At 43.0% G+C, this 24,162-nt stretch overlaps 1 protein-coding gene across 3 annotated transcripts in view; it reads right to left on the reverse strand.

Moving 5' to 3' along the window:
* Nucleotides 1-24,162, reverse strand: part of CACNA1I (calcium voltage-gated channel subunit alpha1 I) — a 164,814-nt gene that overhangs the window by 69,512 nt on the left and 71,140 nt on the right. For all 3 annotated transcript variants that reach the window (XM_033057833.1, XM_033057832.1, XM_033057834.1), the window contains 2 exons: nucleotides 16,160-16,271; nucleotides 15,050-15,183 (listed from right to left, as the gene is read on the reverse strand). In XM_033057833.1, coding sequence (XP_032913724.1) covers nucleotides 15,050-15,183; nucleotides 16,160-16,271 — 246 coding nt within the window. The remainder of the gene's footprint in view (nucleotides 1-15,049; nucleotides 15,184-16,159; nucleotides 16,272-24,162) is intronic.

Genomic DNA, 24,162 nt, shown 5'->3' on the forward strand with positions numbered 1-24,162 from the left:
CTAGTCTGTAAAAATTAATCAGGGCTAGGCATTAAGTGAAATGGAGCAGTGGACTGATCCTTCTATTGATTACCCTCCATTCAAGAGGACCTTGAAGAGCTAATGTCTGGTTATCTGTCTACACCTTTCACAAAGGGGACTTATCAGAGTGATAGATTTTCAAACATGATGGGGTAAACCTGTCGAAGTGTTGTGATTATCCTCTCTCATGCTCTCTTTCTTTCCCTCATTCCTTTCAGTCTGTTCTCTCATGCACTTTTAGGGTAATTGCATGAAATAATTCTTTCTCTGAAATGCAGTGGCATTCATTTACCTCCCTGGAGCTGTCAGTTCCAGATATACCAAGTGCAGAAGAAGAGACAAGGGATTTCATGCAGATAATCAAAATATTCCTACCAAAAACAAATCCCCGACCCCAAACCAAGCAGAAATGTTCAGCCAGCCTACAGAAAGAATTAGTGACAGACAGAGGCTTAGGATCCAGTCAGATGAAATTGGGAAGCAGGTATGAAAAGAGGAGGAACACACAGAGATATAAATGTGTGGACATGACTACAGGACATCCCTGTGTGGTGCAAAGGCACACAGTGAAAGAGCCTTGAGTAAGCACTGATCAACACTGCTCCAAATAAAGCAAGATTGTCTCATCAGCATGTTGTTGCTCCAGAATTATACAGACCAGCTGAAACTTTGGAATTACAGTTCCAGGCAAAGCACACGTGTTGCTCCCAGGACATGAGCTGACAGCTCTTCACAGAGAGAAGCAGCTTCGAGACTGAAGGAGCCCCCACGCTGCAGCCTGTTGTGGGGGTATGAATATGCACAGAAACACAAAAGCCTCAAGCTTGGTAGTCCCATTGAACTTCCTTTCCTCGCCTAAAAACACTCATCTCCTAAGAGAACTGGCTCGCCTCTGATGACAAAAAACAAAATTTAAAAAAAAAAAACAACAACTCTTTTTTTGAGCAGTAGCAGAACAACCCAAAACAGAGTCAAATGCCAAGTAAGCTGTTGGCCCAAAATACATCTAATTTCAAAAAGTATTTTTTTTCTGAACTGCGAGGAGCCAAACGAGAAATCTGAAATAATACTATGGCCCTCAGAGAAATCACAGGGGAAAAGCACAGGGCTAGGAGTGACATGAAATCAGTGGGTGGAGGTGACATCTTTTCTTAGTCTTAACCATGCAAAATTAATTTTAAAATGTTTTCTGACCATTTGGGTTTTGTCCTCTTGTGGCTGCAGTATGGGAGTAACCTTAACCAGGGGCACATCACTGCCTTCTCCTGGCTGGAATGAGTTTGCCACCTATGTAGCACAGTCCCTGTGTCACTAGAAAATTATCCATCATCCAAGTAGTGACCGTGGGTCCTTTCAGCACAAGACAAATGCTGCCTTAACTCAACTCTGTGGTTCAGACAGCAGCAAGCCAGCCTCCTGCAGCCCTCAGTGGCCACAGAGTCACAGATTTACTGCCATCATGTTCCAGAGTAGCCAGACAAAAAAGCTGAACAGACAATCACACTGCCAAGGGAAAACAGCAGGCCCTTCCCAAGCATGGGTTAGAAAAGGGCATCTGCTAAATCTTTTAGAGAGCAACTTGTAACAAAAAAAGAACTCAGCCCTAGGAGGCCCCTGGGCTTCAGCTCAATTAACAGACCCCTTCTGCCTACAGCTCTTCCTGAGGCTCCTGGTCTTGGCTGTAACAACAGAGAAATCCAGGATGCCTAAATCCCTGCAGATGAGATTTGACTATTGTAGTCACACAGATTGTATCCAAACAACTTCAATGCAATCCTAGTGTAGTTTTGCATTGGGGCCTCTCATTTTCACCTTTTCACTTCCAGTGATCACTTCAGCATCAGCTCATGTTCACTCTTCTCTTCGTGCAATGGCAGCATGCCCACACAATGCAGATGACCAAGGAGCAGTGAAACTCCACTGATTACCAAAAACCCATCCATCTTCTGTGCAGGGAAAACTGATAAATCCAAATTTGCCTCCATTCTCTAATAAAATAGGAGCTCTACATGACTCTGCTGGAGTCTCTGGGCATCTGCAGCATTTCAGGGATTGCTAGCCCAGCTTTTTTGTTGTTATTGTCATTCTTCAGCCACTTAACCTGCTCTAGGTTTGGGCTGTACCCCATCTCCTATTGCCATACGTAGAGGTGACATATGGCATTAGGAGATGTCAAAAGCTGGACAGTCAAAAAGACTCATCACAAAAAGTGATCAGTCAAAAGCTGGCAGCAGGTTCATGTCAGGAGGTTCACATTTTCTGTGTCTAGAGAGCTTGTCATGGTGGGTCAGTTGTACCATGGTTATCTGGACTCTCAGGCGGGGGGGGTTGGATCCTTATCACACCAGCAACCTGCAGAACCCTGTGTTTGCTGGATGTTTGTAAACCGAGGTAATGTTACAGCTAGTACAAAGTGGTTGCCACCTATTGAACTCCAAGCTCCTTGTCCTTGCTTTGTAGCAGCTCAGAGCCATGAGCAAGGGTAGTCCCCATGACCTGGCTACCCTTCATCTTGTTCTCCTCTCTTTCTCGGCTGCTTAAAGCATGTCTTGTTAGTAAACACCATAAGTTCTTTAAGGTCTAGGGGCACTCAGACAAAGTCTAGGATGTGGGAGTGGAGGGAAAGGGGGAAAAAAAGAGACTATGCTGGTTTTAAGTCCTTTCTGTTTATCATGAGGGAACAGGGTGAAATGCATCTCTTCTGCAACTCATTTCTGGCATCACTAAAGTATTTTGTGGCCTCTTGTGTGAGTGGGTGAGTGGAGGGACAGGTTCAGAAGCTTAAACTATGCTAAATCAGACAAACTTCTCATCTGTGATGGAATTTGAGCACCAAGCTGTCAAGATAATTGAATATTTACAGTAATTCCTCTTCCCTTGCTAGAGGTTTTCTTTTTTGAAACCTTCCAGGTGAAACCCTTCTGGAAGGAGAGAGGATTGGTGTGTTCTCATACCACACAGCTGAAGACTGATGTATGTTGGGAACACTGTCAGAGTGGGAAATGGGACAGGGGCACTGGCTGCATGCATGGGGTTCAGCCTGCAGAAGCAGGGGGATGCCTGGCAGGGAACACTTCTCCACTTGAGCTCTGCCTCCCTCCCCACTCTCAAGGCATCCCACCTACTCCCTGCCTCTTTACATCTCTCTGACACACGCCTGCCTGCAACATTCCCACCTCTCATTTTAATCTTTCTTCTTAATTCCTACTTTTTCCATTTGCCCCTTGACTTTCCTCTGTATTTTTCCATTTAGGTAAATCTTCTCAGCTGAACACACAGAGGACCTGGAGTTAAACAGAGATGAGACCAAGCTACTGCAGGGAACAAGTGAGCAATTTGTTAGCATGCTGGCCCTGTGCAGAATGTGCCTGGTCTCATGCACCTCTGTCCTGTGTCACACCACTGGAGCAGACACAGGGACAAGGGGGCATGGAAACCTTCAATGCTCCTGAGGCTCAACAGCACCAGAATAGCTTCATCAGCTACAGCTTGGCTCTTGTTTAGTCCTGTGCACCTGTGATCTGGAGAGTGGGCTTGGATGTGCCCTGGCACTCAGGAGGAGCAGCACTCGCTGTCCAACAGCAGAAATGCACGGCCAGCGTGGCTCTGTGCCAGGCACTGGAGAGCAGGCTGAGCAGCAGCATGGAGGAATAAAGCTAAGGCTATCTAAAATAAACATAGTGACAATACAAAAGCCATGTAAGGACTCCAGAAAATTCAGACTTTATCTGCTGCACGTGTGACTCAATATACTTATGCAATGCCTGGCTAGCTGTTACCTTGCAGTTACATTCAATGAAATCCATTATTAAAACAGTTCAAACATTACCATTTACCTCTTCATATTTACATCTCCTTATACCTTTATTAAATAGTTATTAACTTTCCTAATCTTGGCTTCTGAACTTCTATTTGCTGAAAATTAGCAGGCAAGAAATGGTATTTAAAACCTATTTTGAAATCATTCATGAGAAATACCGAGGCAGTATTTTTCTTGTGACACAAAGCCAATATGTTTTTGTCAAATTCAAAAGCTGCCTAATTCCCCTTCTCTGATAGAAGTTTTCAATTGAAATCTAATTAACTACAGTCTAATCAATTCATGTTTTTTTGTCAAATAAATTTAGTTTTGGCACTGAAGCCAAAAACTTCATGGCTGTGACTTTCTAGTTGTAATTTCAGACTTGCTATGGGCCTCTGTGGAAGTGAAGCTTTTTCTGCCTGTGGACTTCCATTTGATCCCGGATATTTGAGCACCTGGTATGACCAGGTCAGAAGACTTTGATCGGTCTCTGCTCTGAATTCCTTCAGCTTCTCAATTATGTCAGGTCTCAGAGGCTGGTATCTACCTATCCCAAGGCTAGATGGGATTTAATCAATGTCTTCTGTGTACAGGAATATGCCTTTCTGTCCTTGGCTCCCTGATTTGGCAATCAAATTTTCCAAATTGGAATTTCTACCACTTTGAAGATTTAGAACATAGGATCCCACTGGAAAAATGTAAGACAGTCAGTTTTCCCTGACTGAAATTTTCAGATATCCAAAATTTGAAGCTGACATCTCTCCATTTACCAAAACATCTAGTGCTTGATATATGAGTCATCCCACAGCTCTAATCTTCCACCTGATGTTTGTGGGGTGGTGGGAGACCAATTTACCCCTGAATTCTTCTCCTTTAGTCATACACACACAGATAAGGAGGAGGTCTCACTGCCTCTGCTCTGGCTTCAAAGACTGTGGCTACAATACAAAAAAGGAGAAAAGCTGGTATTTGCACTGGACAATGTATTCCATTAGTCCCATCTTTCCCCTCCTACATTGCTGAGCCATCCTGGGGGAAGGAAAGTGGGGAAAAAAACCAGGCATGTACATCACCGGATGCACACAGCCCTGGTCCTCTGTGGCCAGAGGTGTAGCAAAGGGCAGGGAACGTGGAATACAGAGCTACCCCAGAGACTCCATCAGCTGAGTCTGTGCTGTGGAAAGGGAAGGCAGGCAGTAAAATCCACTTACTGGGGGTTCTCAACTGCCTGGATAGTGGGGACCACCAGCACTGGAGTAACAGCAATGAGGCAGAAGGAAGAGTGCATAGATAGGCAGTAAAATGAGCACACAAATAAAGGTCTAGAGCATGGGGCACATGTGACAATCAAGATACCTGCTGTATGCCTTGCTATGACCAGACCTGCCTGAGCTTGTACACAAAGAGAGCTGGAAGTTGAAGCCAGTCTCCTGAAAATCCATCTGGATATATTAGAAGCAGAGGCAGATGATTTTGATGAGGCTGACCAGACACTGGGAAGAGGAGAGCTACTGCTTCCACTAGGAGTCTGCAGCCACAGGGTGCACACAAACCAGCTGATGCAGACAGGCTACTTGCCAGCCCAGCTCCCAGCCAGGACCTGCTTTTTTAAGCTTTCTTCCCCATGCCCGCCGTTTGGCTCTACAGCTGGAGCCACATCCTTATTTTCCCCAAAGGTCCAGAAGGCTACAGCAAAAGTTAAAGACTCTTTCATTATTTGGACCTGATCTTTTGCTCTATGGACATCGTGGTGCAGGAGGCATAGGGCTGCCAGGCAGATCCCAGCACTGAATTTCCTATCAGCTCACTTGGGAGGGATCAATATATCTATATAGATACAGATACCTGAAGAACAAACTGTGCATTTGTACCCATTTTGCTCAGTTTGGTGCCTCTGGGGCCAGGCTTCAATATTCACCCCAATGGATGATCCAAAATCCTTTCAACATCTACCACAGAAGAAGTGGAATAACATAGTAGGCCTCCAAATTGCTCTGCAAACCACAGTGTACTAAGCTAAGTAGTCCTGCTTATCTCTTTTAAATTTAGAGCTCATTATGCTGCAAAAAAGACAACTCTCTGCTAACAGAAAAACTGAAAGATAGAAGCAAAAAAAAAAGCCTTGTTAGTAAAACAAGAAATGCAAAAATTACACTCTTTTCCCCCATTTATAAAATATAATAATAATAAAGAGTCTATAATTCTGTTAGTAAAAAGACATTTCCTCAGGGAGCGATAGATCAATTACTAATTACACAGTCAGCTCCTGAGCTGTGCTTTGTATTCTTAAAAAAATAACCTGCAACTCTCCCCACTCCAGTACAAAATTTTTTTTTTTTACTTTTTTTTTTTTATATTGCTGTGCAAGCAAAAGCCGCTGAAAGCTTCCAGAGCCTATGAGACTGGTCCCTTGCTGCCTGGAATGTGATTATTTCACACCCTGGAACACTCAGATTTCTCTCCAAACTGTGTACTAAGAGAAAATGTCAGAGTTTCTTAATAGTTTCAGAGACATGATACGAAAAGACATAAGCAGGTTTTCACACTGTGATAAGAAAGCCAGAAGGACTCGCCAAGCTCAGATGACTGAATGCAACTGATGGGGCCACAATTTTAAAAACCAAGAGTCAGAACACAGGCTCTGAGCTCTGCATATCACCGTTTAGAGGAGGGAAAAGGAAAACAAAAAAGAATGTCTGCATTTTGGTCCTATAAGCCTGCTGGTTTTACCTTTCCAGGGGGGTTGTGTGTTGATTTTTTAAAAGAAACCTAACATTCACATGGAAGGGAATTAGCTTTCAGGAAGGCAAAAATTCAGAGGCAATAATTGAGAGCTACATGTTACACAGGCAGGGTAGCGCTGCCTCCTTGTTTTGATTCTTCTCTGGTGTGATTCATTTCGTTTTGATGACTGCTTTCATTTCAATATGTTGCACATCTAGGGATAGTTTTACTGGGAGAAAGCAAATGAAATAATTAGTATCATTAAGGAGGAAAAAACGAGTGCATGTTTGAGGGGAGGGCTGTGCTGCTGCTATTTCTACCTTCGGTTAAGATGCTATTTAGCCTGCTACTTGCTGGTTTCCATCTTTTCCTGATCACTACTTGAAACACCTAATTGCTATATTTATTACAATTTTCTTTAACTTGCCATGATTTTTATAGAGACTTCTATTTGGCATCGAACATTAGCTAACTAGGATTTTCTGAGCATTCTGCTGTTTACCCTGCTGCTAATAAGTATTTAATGATCTGAGATTTTAAAGTCATAACTATGCAAATTCTGGCCAGGTCCCTGAAGGACCGCAGTTAATTAAAAGCAAAGAAAAAGTGGAAGATTGGCAACACTTCCCCATCTTGTGAGATTAAGGCCAGTTGGTGTGTTTCAGGCTAAGAGGCATCTTCCCTGTGTGCAAGGGCACCACACAGTGATGGTTTTGTTTCCTGGAAACAGGGGGGCATTTGAGGATGGGGGGGCTGGTACCTCACATCCTTCTGAGAGCTGCCAGTTCCCTTTCCTAGGCTGAAATTTAGAGGGATGAGCTTAGAGCCATAAGTGCTTCCATGTAAGGAGAAAGTTGGTGTTCACAGTAATGCTGCACACGTTTGAAAAGAGCTTGGATGGATGAATTTGGGAAGCATCATCACTCCAAGTTTTTGGAAAGGATGCCGTATCTAGGGAATTATGGGGAACAGAACTCAAGGACAGCAGATAACTACCAGAAGGCAAATGTAAAAGTAATGTCTCAGTTAATAGAAATACTTTCTAGACTCCCAGTGTGGAAGCTGCATAAAGCACTCCTGAAGAAGCAACTAGCCAAAAGGCACAGGGAGTGAGAAGAAATGTTCTGCTCAGCTTAAGGGGCTGTCATGCTTGCCTGGGAAGAGATCTTCAGCTGTACAAAACCCCCTCCAAAGGCTGCATGACTACTCAGAAAGGAAAGGTTGCTTTGGAAAAGAAATGGAGATTCCAGGAGAGGTGTGCTGCCATACTATAGATGAAACTAAAAAGCAAATTTAGGAAGGCTTTCAGATTTCAAAGCCAGTATTTACCCATGATTATGTGTTTTGAAACTAATTGTTTTTCTTATGAAGATAGATAGGCCACATATTATAGACATGGATTTGTGTCCCTTTCCAAAGAAGTTGGACAAGAAATATTCAGCTGAACTCCTTAGCGGCACGTTCTGGCCAACAGGCAAAAAGGTGATGGAGGAATCTGGTAACAAAGTGCTGGCTTGGCCAGCCACATACAGCAAGAGACTGGCAGAGAACTGGGCTAATCTTGTGCAGAAATATTAACCAGGATTTCATTAGAAGAAGAATTAGGTTTTAGAGAACTGAAAGACCAGTCAGAAGATTGAATAAAAGACCAAAGGGAAAAGTGATAAAACTGGGGAAAGAGTTAATTCTTACAGAACCTCCATGTCAAGAACTAAACTAATCAAGGCACTAAAAGATGTAAAGAGGAGAAAAATAAGGTTGCCTCTACACCTGTGCCAGGGGCCGGAGTAATAAAGAGAATAAGAATTGTTCATTTTATGAGCATAATGCCTAAATGGTATTAGGAAGTCCTGGTGGGAAAATCTGCATGAAAGGAATATTAAAATCAAGGACTTTAACTTAGTAGGGAGGCCTAAGTGGACAGAAAGAGAGGGGAAGTAACACACTCTGTCAAAAATGGCATTTTCTAGTACAGAATCAGTGACAAAATACTTACAGAGTAATTTTCTGCCATATAGAGAATTCCTCCTGGCTAGAGAAATGGGCTGACAGGAGCCTCACGAGATTCAACAGATGAATGCAAGGTCCTGCATTTGAGCTGGACTGATGGTGCTGCTGACAAGGATCTGCCATTCCTGGGGGACAGATCCATGCAGAGAAGAACAGTGACATCCCAAGCTACACCAGTTCATTGTGGCTGGTGGATGAGGGAGGGACTGCGTTCCTTACTTTTCACTTGTTAGACCATGGCTAAAACAGCACATTCACTTCTGGCACGCCAATAAAAAAGAAAGTGTTGATGAGTTGAAGCAATTTCAGTGGAGGTTCACCAAGGTGCTCAGGGTTCGAGCATTTGTACTGTGAGGAGAGACTGAAGGATGTGGGTTTGTTCAGTTTGGAAAAGAGGTTATTTTAGTGGGACCCAACGGCAATTCCTTGGTACTTACAAGGCAGTCAATGAGATTAAGCCAGAATCTTCACAGTGCCACATGGCAGGAGAGCAAGACACAACAAACACAAAACCAGGGAGGAAAGAGAGGTTCAGAGCAGTTATGGAGATACATCAGCAGTTGGGCTAGGATGGTGAGAGATGATGCCATCTCCATCTGTGGTGGTTGTCAAGATTTGACTGAAACACTCTGAGTTTGCTGTTGACCCTTCTTTGAACAGCAAGATTGGAGTGGAGACCCCACAAGGCCCTTTGCACCCCCGATTATCCGTAATCCTATAAATGGGATTAGGTACATTCAGATCACACCAGAATACAGGCTCTCTCGAGAAAAGCACTTTTCCAATTCACCTATGAGAATTAAATTTCAGCACTGGGGGTACCTAAATATCCTTGGAAGTCCCCAGCCTTAAAAGTCACAGAAAATTGTATTCAAGAATGGAAGACAGAGAGATTGTCTATGAAATTATTAAAAAAAAAAAGTATAGAATTTGATTTTACGTATTATGTCCAACTCATGTAAGGTCATCAACCATACCAGATATATCTGGTGGATTTGAGAGGCCATATTAATGAATTTGAAACCTCACAGAAACAGCCATGGAATCATAAAATCATTTAGATTGGAAAACACCTTTAAGATCATTGAGTCCAACTCAACCCAGCCAAGTCCACCACTAAACCCTGCCCTTAAGCACCCGTCACATCTACGTGTCTTTTAAATAGTTCCAAGTGTCAAACTAGTCAGACTTCAATTCATGAGTAAAGTCAAGTGGTGTTTAGGAATATTTATCAGGTATCCAAGAAGCTTCAGGAGAGACAAGAAAGGTGAGCAGGCTAAAAAGACAGTATAACATGAGCGAAAGTAAAAGCAGCAGTGTAAGAGCAGGAGGGGGAAGGTGATACCCATGAATATAAATTAGGAGGCAGACTCGTAGAAAATTTGTAAAAGAACTAAAAGAGCACATAAAATGGTATCAGTTTTGGAACAAGAAAACAGAATTGTCACTAACAGTGACAGTGTAAAAAAGGGCAGAAAACATCAGTTTAAAAAAAAGTCCTCTGGGGAAGGTCAGATGATGTATGTGCACCATTGATCATAATGAGCTAATTTCAGCTCCAGCTGTGATCAAGTATTTCAGGCTGTGCCTAAATAGGGATTTTCTAAGATAAGCAAGCCTGGACAATTTTTATGCAAGTTTTAAAAGAGACAGCCAGAAAAGATCTGGACCAGTACTGATAATTTTGAGTGAGACTCAGAAAACTGGGAAAGAGTCCAAGGGTCAAAGGAATTCTGACGTTGTGCCAGTACACAGTGATCTCAGTGGTAGGACTGATGCTAGTGACAGTACAGTAATAAAATTATCAATATGCATCTTGGATAGATTATGGATTAAAAGTGGATAACAAAATTAACCATATCCAGTATAAGTTTAAGGAAAAATAGACATCATCAAACTAATGTGCTATAATCTCTTATGAGATTACAAGTCTGGTTCACACAAATAATTAGGTTGATATGGCTGGAATGATAGGTAATCATCATGACATACATTAGCTGGAAAAAAACTGTCTAAGTAATAAAAATCATATGCAACACTAAATGGGGATTCATTTGTGAGCAGATGTACTTCTGTAATGCACAATTCTTGCCACTCTGTTCTTTATTTATTTATCACAACCTGACAGAAAACTAAAAAAAGTCACTGATGGATTTTGCAGTTGAGGCGTATTTTTGGGAGAACAGAAAAGAAATGAAGATGACAAGTCAGGGATAGAACAGCATGAACTGCTTTGGAAATGCAAATAATATATATTCCAGTATTCCAATGTGAAAAAATGGAATCAACATACATCTGTGAACAAAGTTTACTGTTCCTACTAATAGGAAGGGCTTTTCTCTCTTCAAAAGAGGAGACAGGGAAAAAAACCCCAACCAATCAAGCCTGGAGACAATGAAGAAAGCAGCTGAATGAATTGGTTAGCGAGATGCTGTGATTGAATGGACAGGCTACTGCAGTACTTGGTATAGGAAAAGGGAAATTTTGGGCAGGAAGAGCAAGACAATATAACAACCAGTGGCACTGAAGCAGACTGAAGCACTGACAGAATGCTATGATTTTTTCTAAAATGTACCACTTTTAAAAGCTGTTTAAGAACACCACAAGAATACCTCAAAATGCCAAAATATCCAAAATGCCATTCCTCACACCAAAGGACAGGATGGAATTTGACCACAGTTTGAGATCTACATGGTAAACTCCACTGTGATAATGGAGAGAGATAAAGACAGCATTCTGTAAAAGACCTCTCCTCAGTCAGTGGAATTCAAGCAACAAGTAGTTTGAGAAAGATTTTGGGCATATTTTGAGGGGCACAAGGGTAATCACAATCACCCCCTCCTGCCACGTGGTGAAGTCCTGAGCCTCTGAATTTACCTAACATGTCCCAGGGATGCCACAGGAGAGGGCCAAGAGAGACAGAACTCCCACCACAGATGGTTAATCACAGCACTTGGATCATGAGAGGCAGAACAAGAAGGCCCTACATAGAATCATGCCCCTAATGTCAGGGAGAGCCTCAGGTCAGATATATAAAGGGATGATATTTCCTTTTGTAGAGGAACAGTGGCATCATCTCCAACCACATGTGAGTGCTACTGTTTCACAGAACAGAGTGAACAGGGAAATTGTTCATTCTTGTATTGCTAGAGAACTGCCTGGCTTAAAAAGTTGATGACTATGAGCCCAGAAACAAGTGACTCTTCCCCTAAATTCACACACACATAGACTCTGGCTGACATTTCCAATCTGATATGCTTTCTCATTATCTCAACTTTCAAACCATCAAAAGCTCTCAACTTGAGGAAGCTGCCCTCTGAAGTCACCTCAGTTCAAGCTCTCCAAACACACCCATCACTGTGGGAAACAAATGACGACAGACGAGACCTAATCACAAATGGAAGGAAGAGGGACTCCCACCAGGACAGCTGGTGGTGACGAGCACAGTCTGCTTGAAACGTCTGGGAACTTGCAAACTCCTGTCACCAGCAAGCACTTGGGAACGGGAGCATGGACAAGCTGAATCTGCAGCCCTGGTTGTTTCTTCAAACCAAATTGCTTCATATGATTTTTGGAGCAATGAGGGAAACAATGAGGGAGAGCATCAACTTATAACTGTTGGTTTGGGTTTTTTCCTAATCCTTTCAGAAAAAAAGCCATGAAGTTGGTTAGGGGAGGGAGTGTTCGAGAGGGGAGAAAGTTCTGGTGATGTCAGCTCCTATCTCCATGGAAACGGAACATTTTTAGTGACAATGGAGCCTTCCTCCTTGAGCTGCTGGGTTGCAGGGGCAAGCAGGGCAAGGGCACATGAGGGAATTCAGCTAACTAAAACTATAGCTTCTGGCTTTCCAAGGAAGTGAGGAAATAACTACAAATGATTGCCTGAATACATGGTTTATGTAACCAAAACACCGTCTGGGACCATAGCAGCAAATAGTTATTTTGCTCTTGGATGAAACGTGCTGTCGTGTCACGAGCCAGATGGAGACAGCTCAGCTGCCCAGGAGCACCCCACGGAATGGGCCCCCACTGCACCTCACCTTCCATGCTACAGTCTATTCTTTGCAACCTTTGCTGCCTTGCTGGTGTTTATTTGGAAAGGGAGAAGGGAGGAGAAAGGGCTGGGATTTACAGTCCATATTCTTGAGACTTACAGAAGCTGCATGGACTCTAGGCTGGGCATTGCTCTCCAACATCAGGGATGTTTCCTTAGGAGCCAAGTTTATGACCTCCCTTACAGAAATCAGGAATCCAGGATGATGAAAAGGAGAAGGCTCTTAGGGAAAACTGATTAGCCTCTGATCAGGATCAAACTCCCTGGCACAGAGAAAATGTGCAAGACCTAATGCTAGGTGTCCCCATCTGGACAACACGGCTTCAGTAAGCTGAAGCCAGGATCCAGGTGTGGAATCAATAAGGATAAAGGTTGGGGCTTACATTTGAGGTTAAGCAAAAGCCTACAGTATGTAAGGACAAGTTAAAGCTTTGGATTTGATTTCAACAGTGCAGAAAATTTTAATGAATTTCAAAGAATAATGAATTAATAACCACAAGCTTTTATAACTCGAAATACATTATATAGTCATTAGTTCTATACAACTAAATGGAAAAATCTTTCTTTAGCAGAAGTCCTTTGAGATCAGATATTCTAATGAGATTACTATCATTTCATTCTGACACCTCATGAGGACAATTGAGTAGAAATCAAGGAAAAAAATTTCTTTCTGTTTTGGACCTGAAATAAAAAATCCTCCCCACAGATTATTTCATATCTAAGGGGTTGATTCGAAGTCTCCTTGGCATTAAAAGAAGTTCAGATATGAGATTTTTTTTTCCTAGTACTGCTATCAGATGCACAAAAGACTGTCTCGCCTCAAATTCCTGCCAGCAATGGTGACAGAAGGAAATATGTAAGGGAGTTTGTTCCCTTCTAGACAGTGTGGATTTCACTTGTTTTCTGCTTCAAGTATTTGAGCTCTCCCTCTTTCATTTAGTATTGCCCCACTGATTTCACCATCTCTTCAGATTGCTCCACTCACATACCATGCTTGCAGGGATCCCAGGCAGAGCAAGATCCCCAATTCCCAAGCCTTTTTACCTCATACACTGGTTTTCCTGCGCCCACCTGGAGCAGAGTCTTTCTCCCAGTATACTGCAGCATATCATCTGCACAGAGTAGCGCCATGGGCGCCCAGGTCCCCTTTTGAAACCTACTCAGCTTTTCCTTCCTCAAAGGCTGCTGTGCTCGCTTTCTCTGCATCCAGTCTCCAGCACTTTGGCCACCAGGAGCTCAAGCTAGAGCGTACAATGATCTGGCTTTCCTCAGCACCATTTCTCAAGGGCTTCAACTGCTACTCCTCATGTCAGGCCATTTTAAATCAGATGTTAATCTCAGCAGGCTCAGCTACAAGAAAGGTCTTCCCATCTCACACATATCATGTTAATTTAGAAAAGCCTACAGCTTTCATCTGCCTATCCTCTTTTCATACACAACCTGGCTAAAAATCAGCCTTCAAATTTTTACAGCTGCACTGAGTTTGAAAATCTCTGCTCCTCCCAGAAGCAAACAATTATCTGCTCCTCCAGAGGGAATGACTTTCAAGTCTTGCTGTAGAACTCTGACAAAAGCAAATATAAAGACGGTGCTGCTCCACACCACGGGGGAAAACTCTGCAAAGTGAGCTCAAACTCACTGCTAGCTCAGTCAGTAATACATGTACTTCCAGGCAGCAGTGGAGCTGGTAATTCCTGGCTAAAGAAAAGTAAAATTGAGGGCCTGTATCTGGAAAGATGCTCACTTTTTTCTGTGAGAAGAGCAATATAACATATTTATTTCTGATTTGTTTTTATTATCTCACAAGGCATTCTAATTGAAAATTAGAATTCTGGGGGAAAAAAGCCCATCCCACTGGTCTCAGAAATGGACATTTTGCTGTGATTTAACAGGCAAATTCTGGTAGACTTTCCACTTGATACATGCAGAGGGGAAAATCAAAGCTTCACCATAGCAACTTTGTTGTAAAAATCCCTCAAATGTCAACTTGTCCCAATAGTGCTGCGGGTGATGCTGGTGCAATACAAAAACAAAAAGCCCGGAATAAAAAAACCTGCATTTCAACCCTTGAAACACTGCTGCTGGAAACAGAAATGATAGCTTTAGTTTTGGTTCTGGTAAAGGTTATCCCTCTTCTACCCAGTCATTTTTAAAACACAGGAACCCCAAAATGTTTCTGGGCAAGCTCTTCAGCTGGTACAAATTAATACCCTCTGCTGAAGTTGTGCTAGACAGATGGCTGCACATCAACCGAGGAGTTAAGCTACCTTGTCTGCTCTGTCTTCCATTGGCTGCTAATCCCAGCATGCCTGATTCCAGCTTGGCAACTGCACCAGAGTACCACCAGAGTGGAAACTTTCTCCTCAGTTACATCATTTCTGTTCCATACAAGACTCTAGTAAACCCAGAATAAACAAATCCAGAAATTATCAACCTACCCAGCCATGACAATGAAGAAATCCAGGCGGTTCCAGGTATCTCCAAGGTAACACTTCTTGCCAAAGATCCCCAGGGCCACCATCTTCAAGACCATTTCCATGGCAAAGAAGATGAAGATGAAATCATCAAACACCTGCCAAACAGAAACCCAAGAGCATATTTGACAAGCATTCTCAGCCTTGGACTTTAAAACACAGAATATGAGAAAAATACTAATTTCAGTACACCTGAAAATGAGATAGAGGCAGGGCTGGAAAAGTTTCTCTCATGTAGCCCTGGCATCACTGTTTCTTGCTTCTCAAGTTCAGTGAGGGCTTTTATAGTTTTTTCACCCACAGGTGAAGTTACTGATGCAGACTCAGACTCCTACATAATCATGAAAAGTGGTGTTGGTTTAGCACCAAGAGATCTAAACCTGGCCAGGAAAACTCCTCATCACATTGCTGCAAATGGCTCAAATGAGGACATAGTGCAGCTTCCCACACAGCTTGGACACCAAGCACCCATCACAGAGAACAGCTTCAGATACCTGAAGGCCTTAGCCACAACAACACAAGGGGGGATGACACCCTTTGCTATCACCATCTCTTTGGGGAAACATCAAAGCACAGCTGCTGTGTTTACAGTCTGGATGTACTCATGGCCTTTCTTGGCATTCCTTTTATTTCCTCTCCCTTTGGGCATCCTGAATGCCACAGTATCTGTTGAATCAGTAATAGTCTTGCACATCACCAGACTACCAAATGCATTGGAGGCTGCTATTCCCTCCTGCCTGGATTGTGTAACCTTTGTTATTGCTCCCTGGCTTAACCCTGACCCGTGTGTCTTGTAGGTGTCTGTGCCAGGAAACCCCTGCTTACGTGCAGGTTCAGGAATATTAGCAAGTGTTCAGTATTGCATAGTCACAAGTCAAGCTCATTCATTCTCCCTCTTGTTCCATTCCCCTCCTCAAAGCAAGCCCTTTCCATTTTACAACAGGATAGCTCACTGCCAGGGACAGCCTTGCCAGCCTCGCTGGGAGGGTATTGCCCACACGCTGAAGGAAAGCATGCATGAAAATCTGTGACTTGGACTGAAGCACCATCACAACAAGGAGGAAATCTGCTTACCTGTAAGATTTTACACCTGTCCGAGAGGCAGTCCATATCCTCACATGGCTGGTACATTCCCAGGGTTACACAGTTTAGCAAAATCACCATCATGCTGACACACTCAAACCAGGTGGAAAAGAGTCAAGGAAAACTTCTGCAAAAGCATCATGGCTGAATTAAGCTTGCTCTAGGCTTGAATAACAAAATAGGAAGATTAAGGGAAAGAAGTGCTGGTAAGCCTGATCTATTACATTCCCACATTCTCTGCACTCAGTTCATCACTACTCCATTCCTTGATTAAGCCAAAACTCTTGTAAAAGGGAAAATAGAGCTAGCACAAAAGGCCTAAAGTATTTACACAAATCATTGCCATAGTCAAACACGTGCTTGCTCCTTTCCTGTTGGTTTGCCGAGTCCCTTCCCTCATAGGTTTACTGAATCTTCCAAATACATGGAAGATAAGGTGGCCTATACCTAAATGTATCAGAGATCTCTGAGATCTAGGTATCTAAATCAAAATGGGCAGATTGATCTCTGTATGATTATTGCCTTTCTGGGAAGGGGGTACAAGATAAGGCTTGTCCCCTCTCAGAGAAACTTGTGGGTAAAGAAGTGCCTCTTGTCTGTCTGATCTGTTACTATGCTTCTAGCAGTGGCCCATGCTGTATAAAACTCCACAACACGCCCAGGTTACTCAGTAACTATGAGGAAAAATTGTGTTTCTGACCCCAGCTGGTAATCTGTTTATGCCCCAAAGCATGAGGATTGATAGTCCTTATAATTGTTTTCTCAGCTACACTGCTGTCCCTGCAGATGCTTTGCTTATTCATTTGAATCCTTTGTTGATAATCTTGCTAAAATATCTGCTTCGATAATGGTTGGCAGCCCTGAGCTACATTGGCTAATTATACTTTACATTAAAAACTGTTCCCTCCTATTTATTATTAATTTGTTGTCTTATAATTTCATCAAGTGCCACTTCATTTATGTATTAGAGAAGTGGATAAAAATGGTGTATTTGTTTGACCTTTGTACTCTACACACTCTAGCTGCCCCCTCTCACCATCCCTCTCTGCCTGAAGGAGTTCTAAAGCCTGATACACGCTTATCCAAGAACTCATTTACAGTATTTTAGCACTGAAAGTGGGTGCATTTGTGCAGTACTTTCCAGTGCTCCCATTGCAAAGCAGTGATGTCGAGTGAATAGACCTCCAGCTTTCAGCAGAAACATTCTTGGGCATTTTACACACCTCACAACAACCTATCAGCCCAGTTTCCACTGTCAGACAATTTTATCTTTATTTTTTAATGGAAGAGGCACAAAATTGTCTACTTAAAATACAACCCACCGGGTGCATCCGTTTTCAGTCCTTAATGTAAAAGAGTGGCCTGTATCTCTGATCACTTCTGACAGACATTCAGCTTCTGTGGTTTGCTCTGTGCAACTCTTCCATGCTCATTCTGTGACAGTGATTTATGACTAAACTACACAATCTGATCTAGAGGATTATTAATTCTCTCTCTTCTCCCCCACCTGGCTTGTGGTGAGCTACCTTCAGTTGCAAAATCAGACAAGAGCAGGGCACTAGTTCTACTTATGCAATTATGCTCTAAGATGACTTCAAGAATGTTACCACTACCCCTCACAAAGTTAATTCCATGTGCTCTACAAACTAATGCACATGAAACCCACCCTCAATAGGCTTCAAAACCAAAACCCTTTTCTGAGAGGAACGTACCAAAAGGGCACAAAGAAAGTATTTTCACTCAGGGTCTTTTCAACACAACTTCAACTTCCCACCTTCCTCTCTCTTGCACATTTCTTTAATGATCAGATCTGAAGCCCAGGAAAGCAATTTAAGAGGTTTCTATTAGCTCACACAGGTTTTCAGATAAGACTGCAGCTCTTTTCTGGACTCCTCAAAATCTGTTTGGTGTCACCATTCCATTACAGAAACACAGAATGGTTGATGTTGGTAAGGCCTCTGGAGCATCAACTACAGCAGATTGCTCAGGGTTGCATCCACGTGGGGTTTGAATATCTTCAGGTATAGAGGCACCAGAACATCTCTGGGCAACCTGCTTCAGCATTTGACCATTTAAACAGAAGAGAAGTGTTTTCTTAAGTTTAAATAGGAGACATCCCACTTTTCAGGCTGCGACCACTACCTCTTGCCCTGTAACTGGGCATCACTGAGCAGTCTGTGTCCTTTACTCCTCCTATCAGGTATTGATACACATGGATAAGAGGTCCCATCTCTCCTCCATGCTGAGCAGCCCCAGCTCTCTCAGCCTTTCTATTTTGCAACAGGTGCTTTGGCAGTTTCTGGAAACGCAGCACCAGTGAAGCTCTGATAGAGGGATCAGTACTGAGTTATATTCTTTGAGCGGCCAAAACAGTTTCAGAGTAGGCTGAGCCAATGTTTGCAAAAGTCCTTCTCCCTGGGCATAAGGGGGTCAGAAGACACGTGGACAAAACCAGGGCCTCAAAAATTCCCGGATTAAATTAGTGCATGACAAATGAAAAGCAGAAATTATTTTAAAAGCCAATTGGCTTTTTTTTTTTTTCCTCCAGAAAGCATAACACAACAGAGCTGGAGACAGAGAGTACTACTCTGACTACAGCCAAACTCAGAAAAGCCAGGAGTTTTTATCTAACACAGATCTACACTTCTATGGATGTGCTTTGGGAGCAGCAATGCCCGGGCAGCACACTTCCATGTTTCTCTCACTGCCCTTGCAGTGCTCCCCACAAGGCCATGCAGACCATGGCAGGCTGCTGTCAGCAGGTGAAACCCTGAAGCACAAGACCTGACAAGCTACAGCAAGCACTCCAAAAAGCTTGAAACTTAGGCCAAAAGTGCAATCTCATCTCATCTTCCCGCTCCAAATGCTATGGCCACTTGCAGATGATTTCTTCTCCTTGTTTTTTTAGGTATCTGGTCTCAAAGTTTGCCAGCATTGTCCAGGCTTCCCAAGAATATTACAGAAGTGCTGGTCACTCCCAGGATATTACAGTGATATCAGAAAAAGCCACTGCCCCATGGTTTTCCTTTCAGAGCAGGTGGAAACACTCCAAAAGCACATCAAACCTGCAGCAGAAAGGAAGAAAATGCAAGGAGAAAACCAGAGCATCTCCTACCCCGAACCAGGATGGGTTGCTGCCTGCTTGGGTCGGTGGAGGGGGTAATTAGGACTATCTGCTGCCTTCAATGTGTCACCATTGTCAACCACAGCTACTGCCTTCTGTCACCACAGCAACAGCCTGCAGCCAGGTTTATCATCTTTCTTTCAGCAATGCCTCCCCTCTCCCACATCCCTTATCCCCCCCTTTTCCCTGTGCTTGAGTCTGTAATTAATTGCAGCTGCTGACAAAGCCAGTCTTCATAATCTGCATCATTCAGTCAGAAGTTTCATTATTAATTAACTTCTTTCAAAGTTTAAATCTCCTAATTACAAGCAAACCCATGCACATGTTCTCCCCACCCCACTCCAGTCCCTCTTCACTGCTTCTCTCCCTTCCCACAGCCTCATCCCCAGTATCTTTCCCAGTGAGTTTTGGGGCCTCCAAATGGTTTGGAAAACTAAAAGGAGATCCACACAATTTCTGCCCATGGCCACCTTTTCTCCTTGGCCACCACAAGGTGCTTCAGAGGAAGGTACCAGAAAATTCACAGCAATCCACTATGTAATAACTTGCCCTTAAAGGGAGGGAATTCCCCCCCCTAACTATGGCAGTTCCCAGTTGATTCAAAGCCTTTCAGATAAAAGAACCGTGGCCCTCATTTGAAAAAAGAAATACAGCAAAAGGGAATTATCTCCTGAGTTAATCACAGAATATTCTCAGTTGGGAGGATCCACAAGCATCATTGAGTAACCATGGGCTGGTCTCATTATCCACATAAGTCTCTCCTCCTTAAAAATTTTTTTTCATTTCAGCACTGTCTGAAATCAAGATCGCTATCTAGATTAAATATATTTTGCCTAAAAAACTTGCACTGTTCTATAGGTGTGGCAGCAAGACTTTCCTTTGCTGCTGGGTGCCAACCCTGTCCTTCTGCACCCTGAGCAGGGCCGGGCCAGCTGCTGGCCAGAGACAGCCACTGTGAATCTACTGACCCTCCACCCTGTCTTCCTAGGAACAGGGCAGCTCTGGGATGAGGATATGCTCAACAGGGACATGCATCACCAGCACACACCAGGAGTGACCCATCATTCACCCCAAACCATCTGGGGTGCACTGAAAGCCACAAGCTACAGGACAGTTTAGGAGATACACAGATGTTTCTGGGCCATGTTTTGTGGTAGTGCTTGATAACATGACTGTGCATAATGGAACATGAAGTCAGAAACAGGTGATGGGAGACAATCAAAACTTTTGGGCTCAATTTCTGAATGACAAATAACAGAAGAAATATCTGCTGTGCTGGAGCTGTAAATACCTTGCACCTAGAAAGCTGAGTACCACTTAAGGCTCTTGGGATTGACCTTAACCTCCATTTTCTATCACTGACAAAAACACAATAGAGCAAAATAAAACAGTGCTTTTGGGTCCCCTCTCCTCTTACTCCATCATCAGCTGCAGAGGCACAAGTAGCTCCCCAGAGGCTGGCACTCCTAACAGCACAGAAAATATATAAGCTTTATAAGCATGACAATCCCTCAGTGTTTCCTGCTGCTATTTCCAAACTGCTCCTAGGGTATGCCTTGTGCCAATTAAAGTCCTGAATATCTCAGACATGTTTAATGAGCAGAGAAATGCCTGACTACAAAGCATTTGCTGCAAGGTTGGAAAAGCATGGCAGAACTTGGAAAACATGGCAGAACCTGTTCCTGCCCCAAAATGGAGAGAACAGCTCAGTGGAAAGATGGAGCCCCATGCAATGCATCCCAAACACCAGCCACCCCTCATACAAGTCCTTGTGGCTTCCCATCTCTGAACCGCTGCCAGGCAGGCTCAGCTGAGGACACTGCATCACATCTGCATGATCATTCCTCTCTGCTTCCCCTTTGGGCTCCCCCCGCTCCCCACTCATCCCACCAGCTAAATGGCTTCACTCTGTCCTTCCAGGCTGCAGTGCTTACATTTTCTTTCCCTCCTTTTGAAACAAGCTAAGGACAGCGCTTCCTTCCCTACTTTCCTCCCCTGTGACTGTCCTGCAAGAAGCCAGTAGGATGCTGTATTTGAAGCAGGACAGTTAATACTCCACTTATAATGGAAGGAGGGATTTGTTGTAAAGGTCACAGAAAGCAACAGCCCCAAGGAAAGAAATGCTCATTTACCTCATTGCTGTTGTCTTTTGAAAATATTTTCACAGGCAAATTTCACTCTTTACTCCCTCCTACTTTTTCTTATCACCACTCAGCTTTTGTGGTTTTTTTTCCCTTCTGTGTTGATACATGGAAGTTTGGTCTTTTCCTACAAAACAAGCTGGCAGAATCAACAACCTCAGTCTGCTGAGCTAACTCACTAGAAGAAGCTGAATGTAACACTGTGTTCATCTGAAGGAGAATACCTCTCAAAATGTGTTTGGGTTCAAATAGATCAAAACAATAAAAAATTTTGAAAACAAGAAACTTAAAAAATCCTACTTTGCTGAAGAGACTGAAGCATTTCTTCTATGTCTTTTTTTAGTGTAACGAAAAATTTCAACATAACAGTAAAAAAAGGTTGGGGTTTTTTGACCCAATGTAGAACATCCAGGTTTTGAGTTCTGAGTCTCTATTGGAAATCAAATGCCAACACCCAGTATTGCAGTGTTGGGATTTCATGGTGGCCAAGACACAAGGACAATTTATAAAGCTTTTTTCCAAGCACTTCAGGTCAACATGCTCTGGGTGTTCCCAGGTCACACAGTCTTGTACATGTTTGCTTTCATCATGCCATCATTTATACACTTTTCTTGGGAAAGAGAAGCACCTGAACTTCAGGCACCTGACATAAACATTGATTTCTAAGGTCTTCAAGCCTTCAATAACACTGATGCCAAGGAAAGGACTGCAGTACAGTGAAATACAGTGAAACTCTTACCTTGATTTGAGAGGCACTGGGGAAAACTTAACTTGTGTTGATGTTACTGGGAGGCAGGACAAGAAACTGCAGGAGAGGGATGTAGTAGAGAAATTTTAAATGCTTGGCACTGCTTCTATGTTTCTGCCCTTTGGAAGGGACATTCTTTCAAGAACAGATTCATTACAAAAGACAAAGACTCAGTTGTTCTCATATTAAATCAGATGAACACCAAAAAAACAAAGCACCATAGGTCAGACTCTCTGATCTTATTTCCAAGGGCTGCTCAGAAAGTGGGTCCTGTACAAGGCCACACAGGCTTTTAGCTGCGTAACTCAGTTTCCATTAGGTTCTAAGTAAAATTTGAATTTAAGTCAGTTGTTTCTCAAGTACCACATCATATTCCCCTTCAGAGTTTGGCAAGGATTGAAGATGGCTTTTAAGAAATTTTGTTAGGTTTGCTTTTTTCATTACAGAAACAAAATTAAGCAAATCTCTCCTTTCTTAAAACTCTTTCCATAATGATTTATTCAGATCTTCTAAATGCATCCATTAAACTCTCAAGTCCACTAAAACCAAATTTCTGTCAGGAAAAACATACAGTAAAGATTAAGAGGCTAAGAAGGAACCTGAAGAAAAAAGAGGTATTAACACAATGAGACAAGTCTTCAGATACTCCAGAAACAGGGAGATAATAGGAGATCTCTGACCTGGTGTAGGACCCCTAATCAAACAGGAGGTTGCAGGGAAAAGCAAGGCTTCTTTAAGATACCCTTTACCACCAATGAACTCAGTGGTATTAGAGCTAGCACGAGTTACACCAAGAAGTCTGGCTGGCTGTCACCCCATTTACATGGATACACACTGGTCTTGTAAAGCAGCCTGGTGTTTTCTCCAGGAGAGGTGTGCAGATCCCTCTGCTAATTAATCAAATATCTCACAAATACCATGCATCTTCATCAACGCTGCTGCACAGCCCTGCTATTAATGATTTCCTCCTGCCTGCAGCAGCTGAGCCCCAGAGCTTTTCGACTGATAATGACCCACCTCCAAATTGCATCTATCTTTCAGGGTGCAACAGAGCATCTGTTTAACAGTGTGCAGCATTCCTACAAAGCTGTTTACTACATAAAGCATGAAAAAATACTGTACCTAGGAAAAAACCCACCTGAGAACCTTTTTTTAGGTCAGATGAAAGTAATTACCCAGGTTTAAACTTAAGCAGGGTATTAGAGATAATGACTGTTCCTGGAGAAAGAGCTTTTTAATATCCTCAGATGGCTGGGGTTGTGGTTGCCTGTCTTTCTTGCCAGGAAAGCAATACTCCACCATGCTGTGGAACCAGTTCAAGACTGACTTGAGGAATCACACCTCCTGCTGCCTTCCAAATGGTGCCTCCTGCAGCATTCTGGCTCTGCCTTGGAGATTGCTATCCAAAATCTGACCTGGCTTCACATTAGGAGCTTCAACAAGGTCACAGCATGAGGCTATAGGATTGCAGCTTGGAACATTATTATGCTGTATGACAGGTGAAAGAATTTTGCTCCAAAATCTCCTAGTCAGAGTGGCAGGTTCAGCAGTTGCTTCCTGCTGCAAATGGAACCATAGGAGTAACAGACACCAGAGAAGGACCAGCTGAGGAAACCCCTGAACCACAAAACTGGGGTCCAACTTTTCAAGCTCTTATTGTTTACTGATATTTCACATAGCACAGATAATTCCTTATTGACACCAGTGGCAAAGTAGGGACCTTGAAAAAGTCAGTCTTTGATTTTGGACTCAGTTGGACCTTTGCTCCAGAGAAGAGCTAAACTTGGCAGGCCACAACAGGAAGGTATTTGTAGTCCAGAAGTGATTTTAATTAGTAATGTGCTCCAGAATGACAAAATCTGAATTTTACCACTGAATGTTCTGATACAGTGCCCCATCATCCACAACCCCAGGAAGCAACATGATCAGAGAGATTGGTGGAGTCACCATTCTCTAACCAGAGCCTAAGCCACCTTTTATC

The sequence above is a fragment of the Catharus ustulatus genome, chromosome 4, assembly GCF_009819885.2.
Source record: "Catharus ustulatus isolate bCatUst1 chromosome 4, bCatUst1.pri.v2, whole genome shotgun sequence".
Taxonomy (NCBI): Eukaryota; Metazoa; Chordata; class Aves; order Passeriformes; family Turdidae; genus Catharus; species Catharus ustulatus.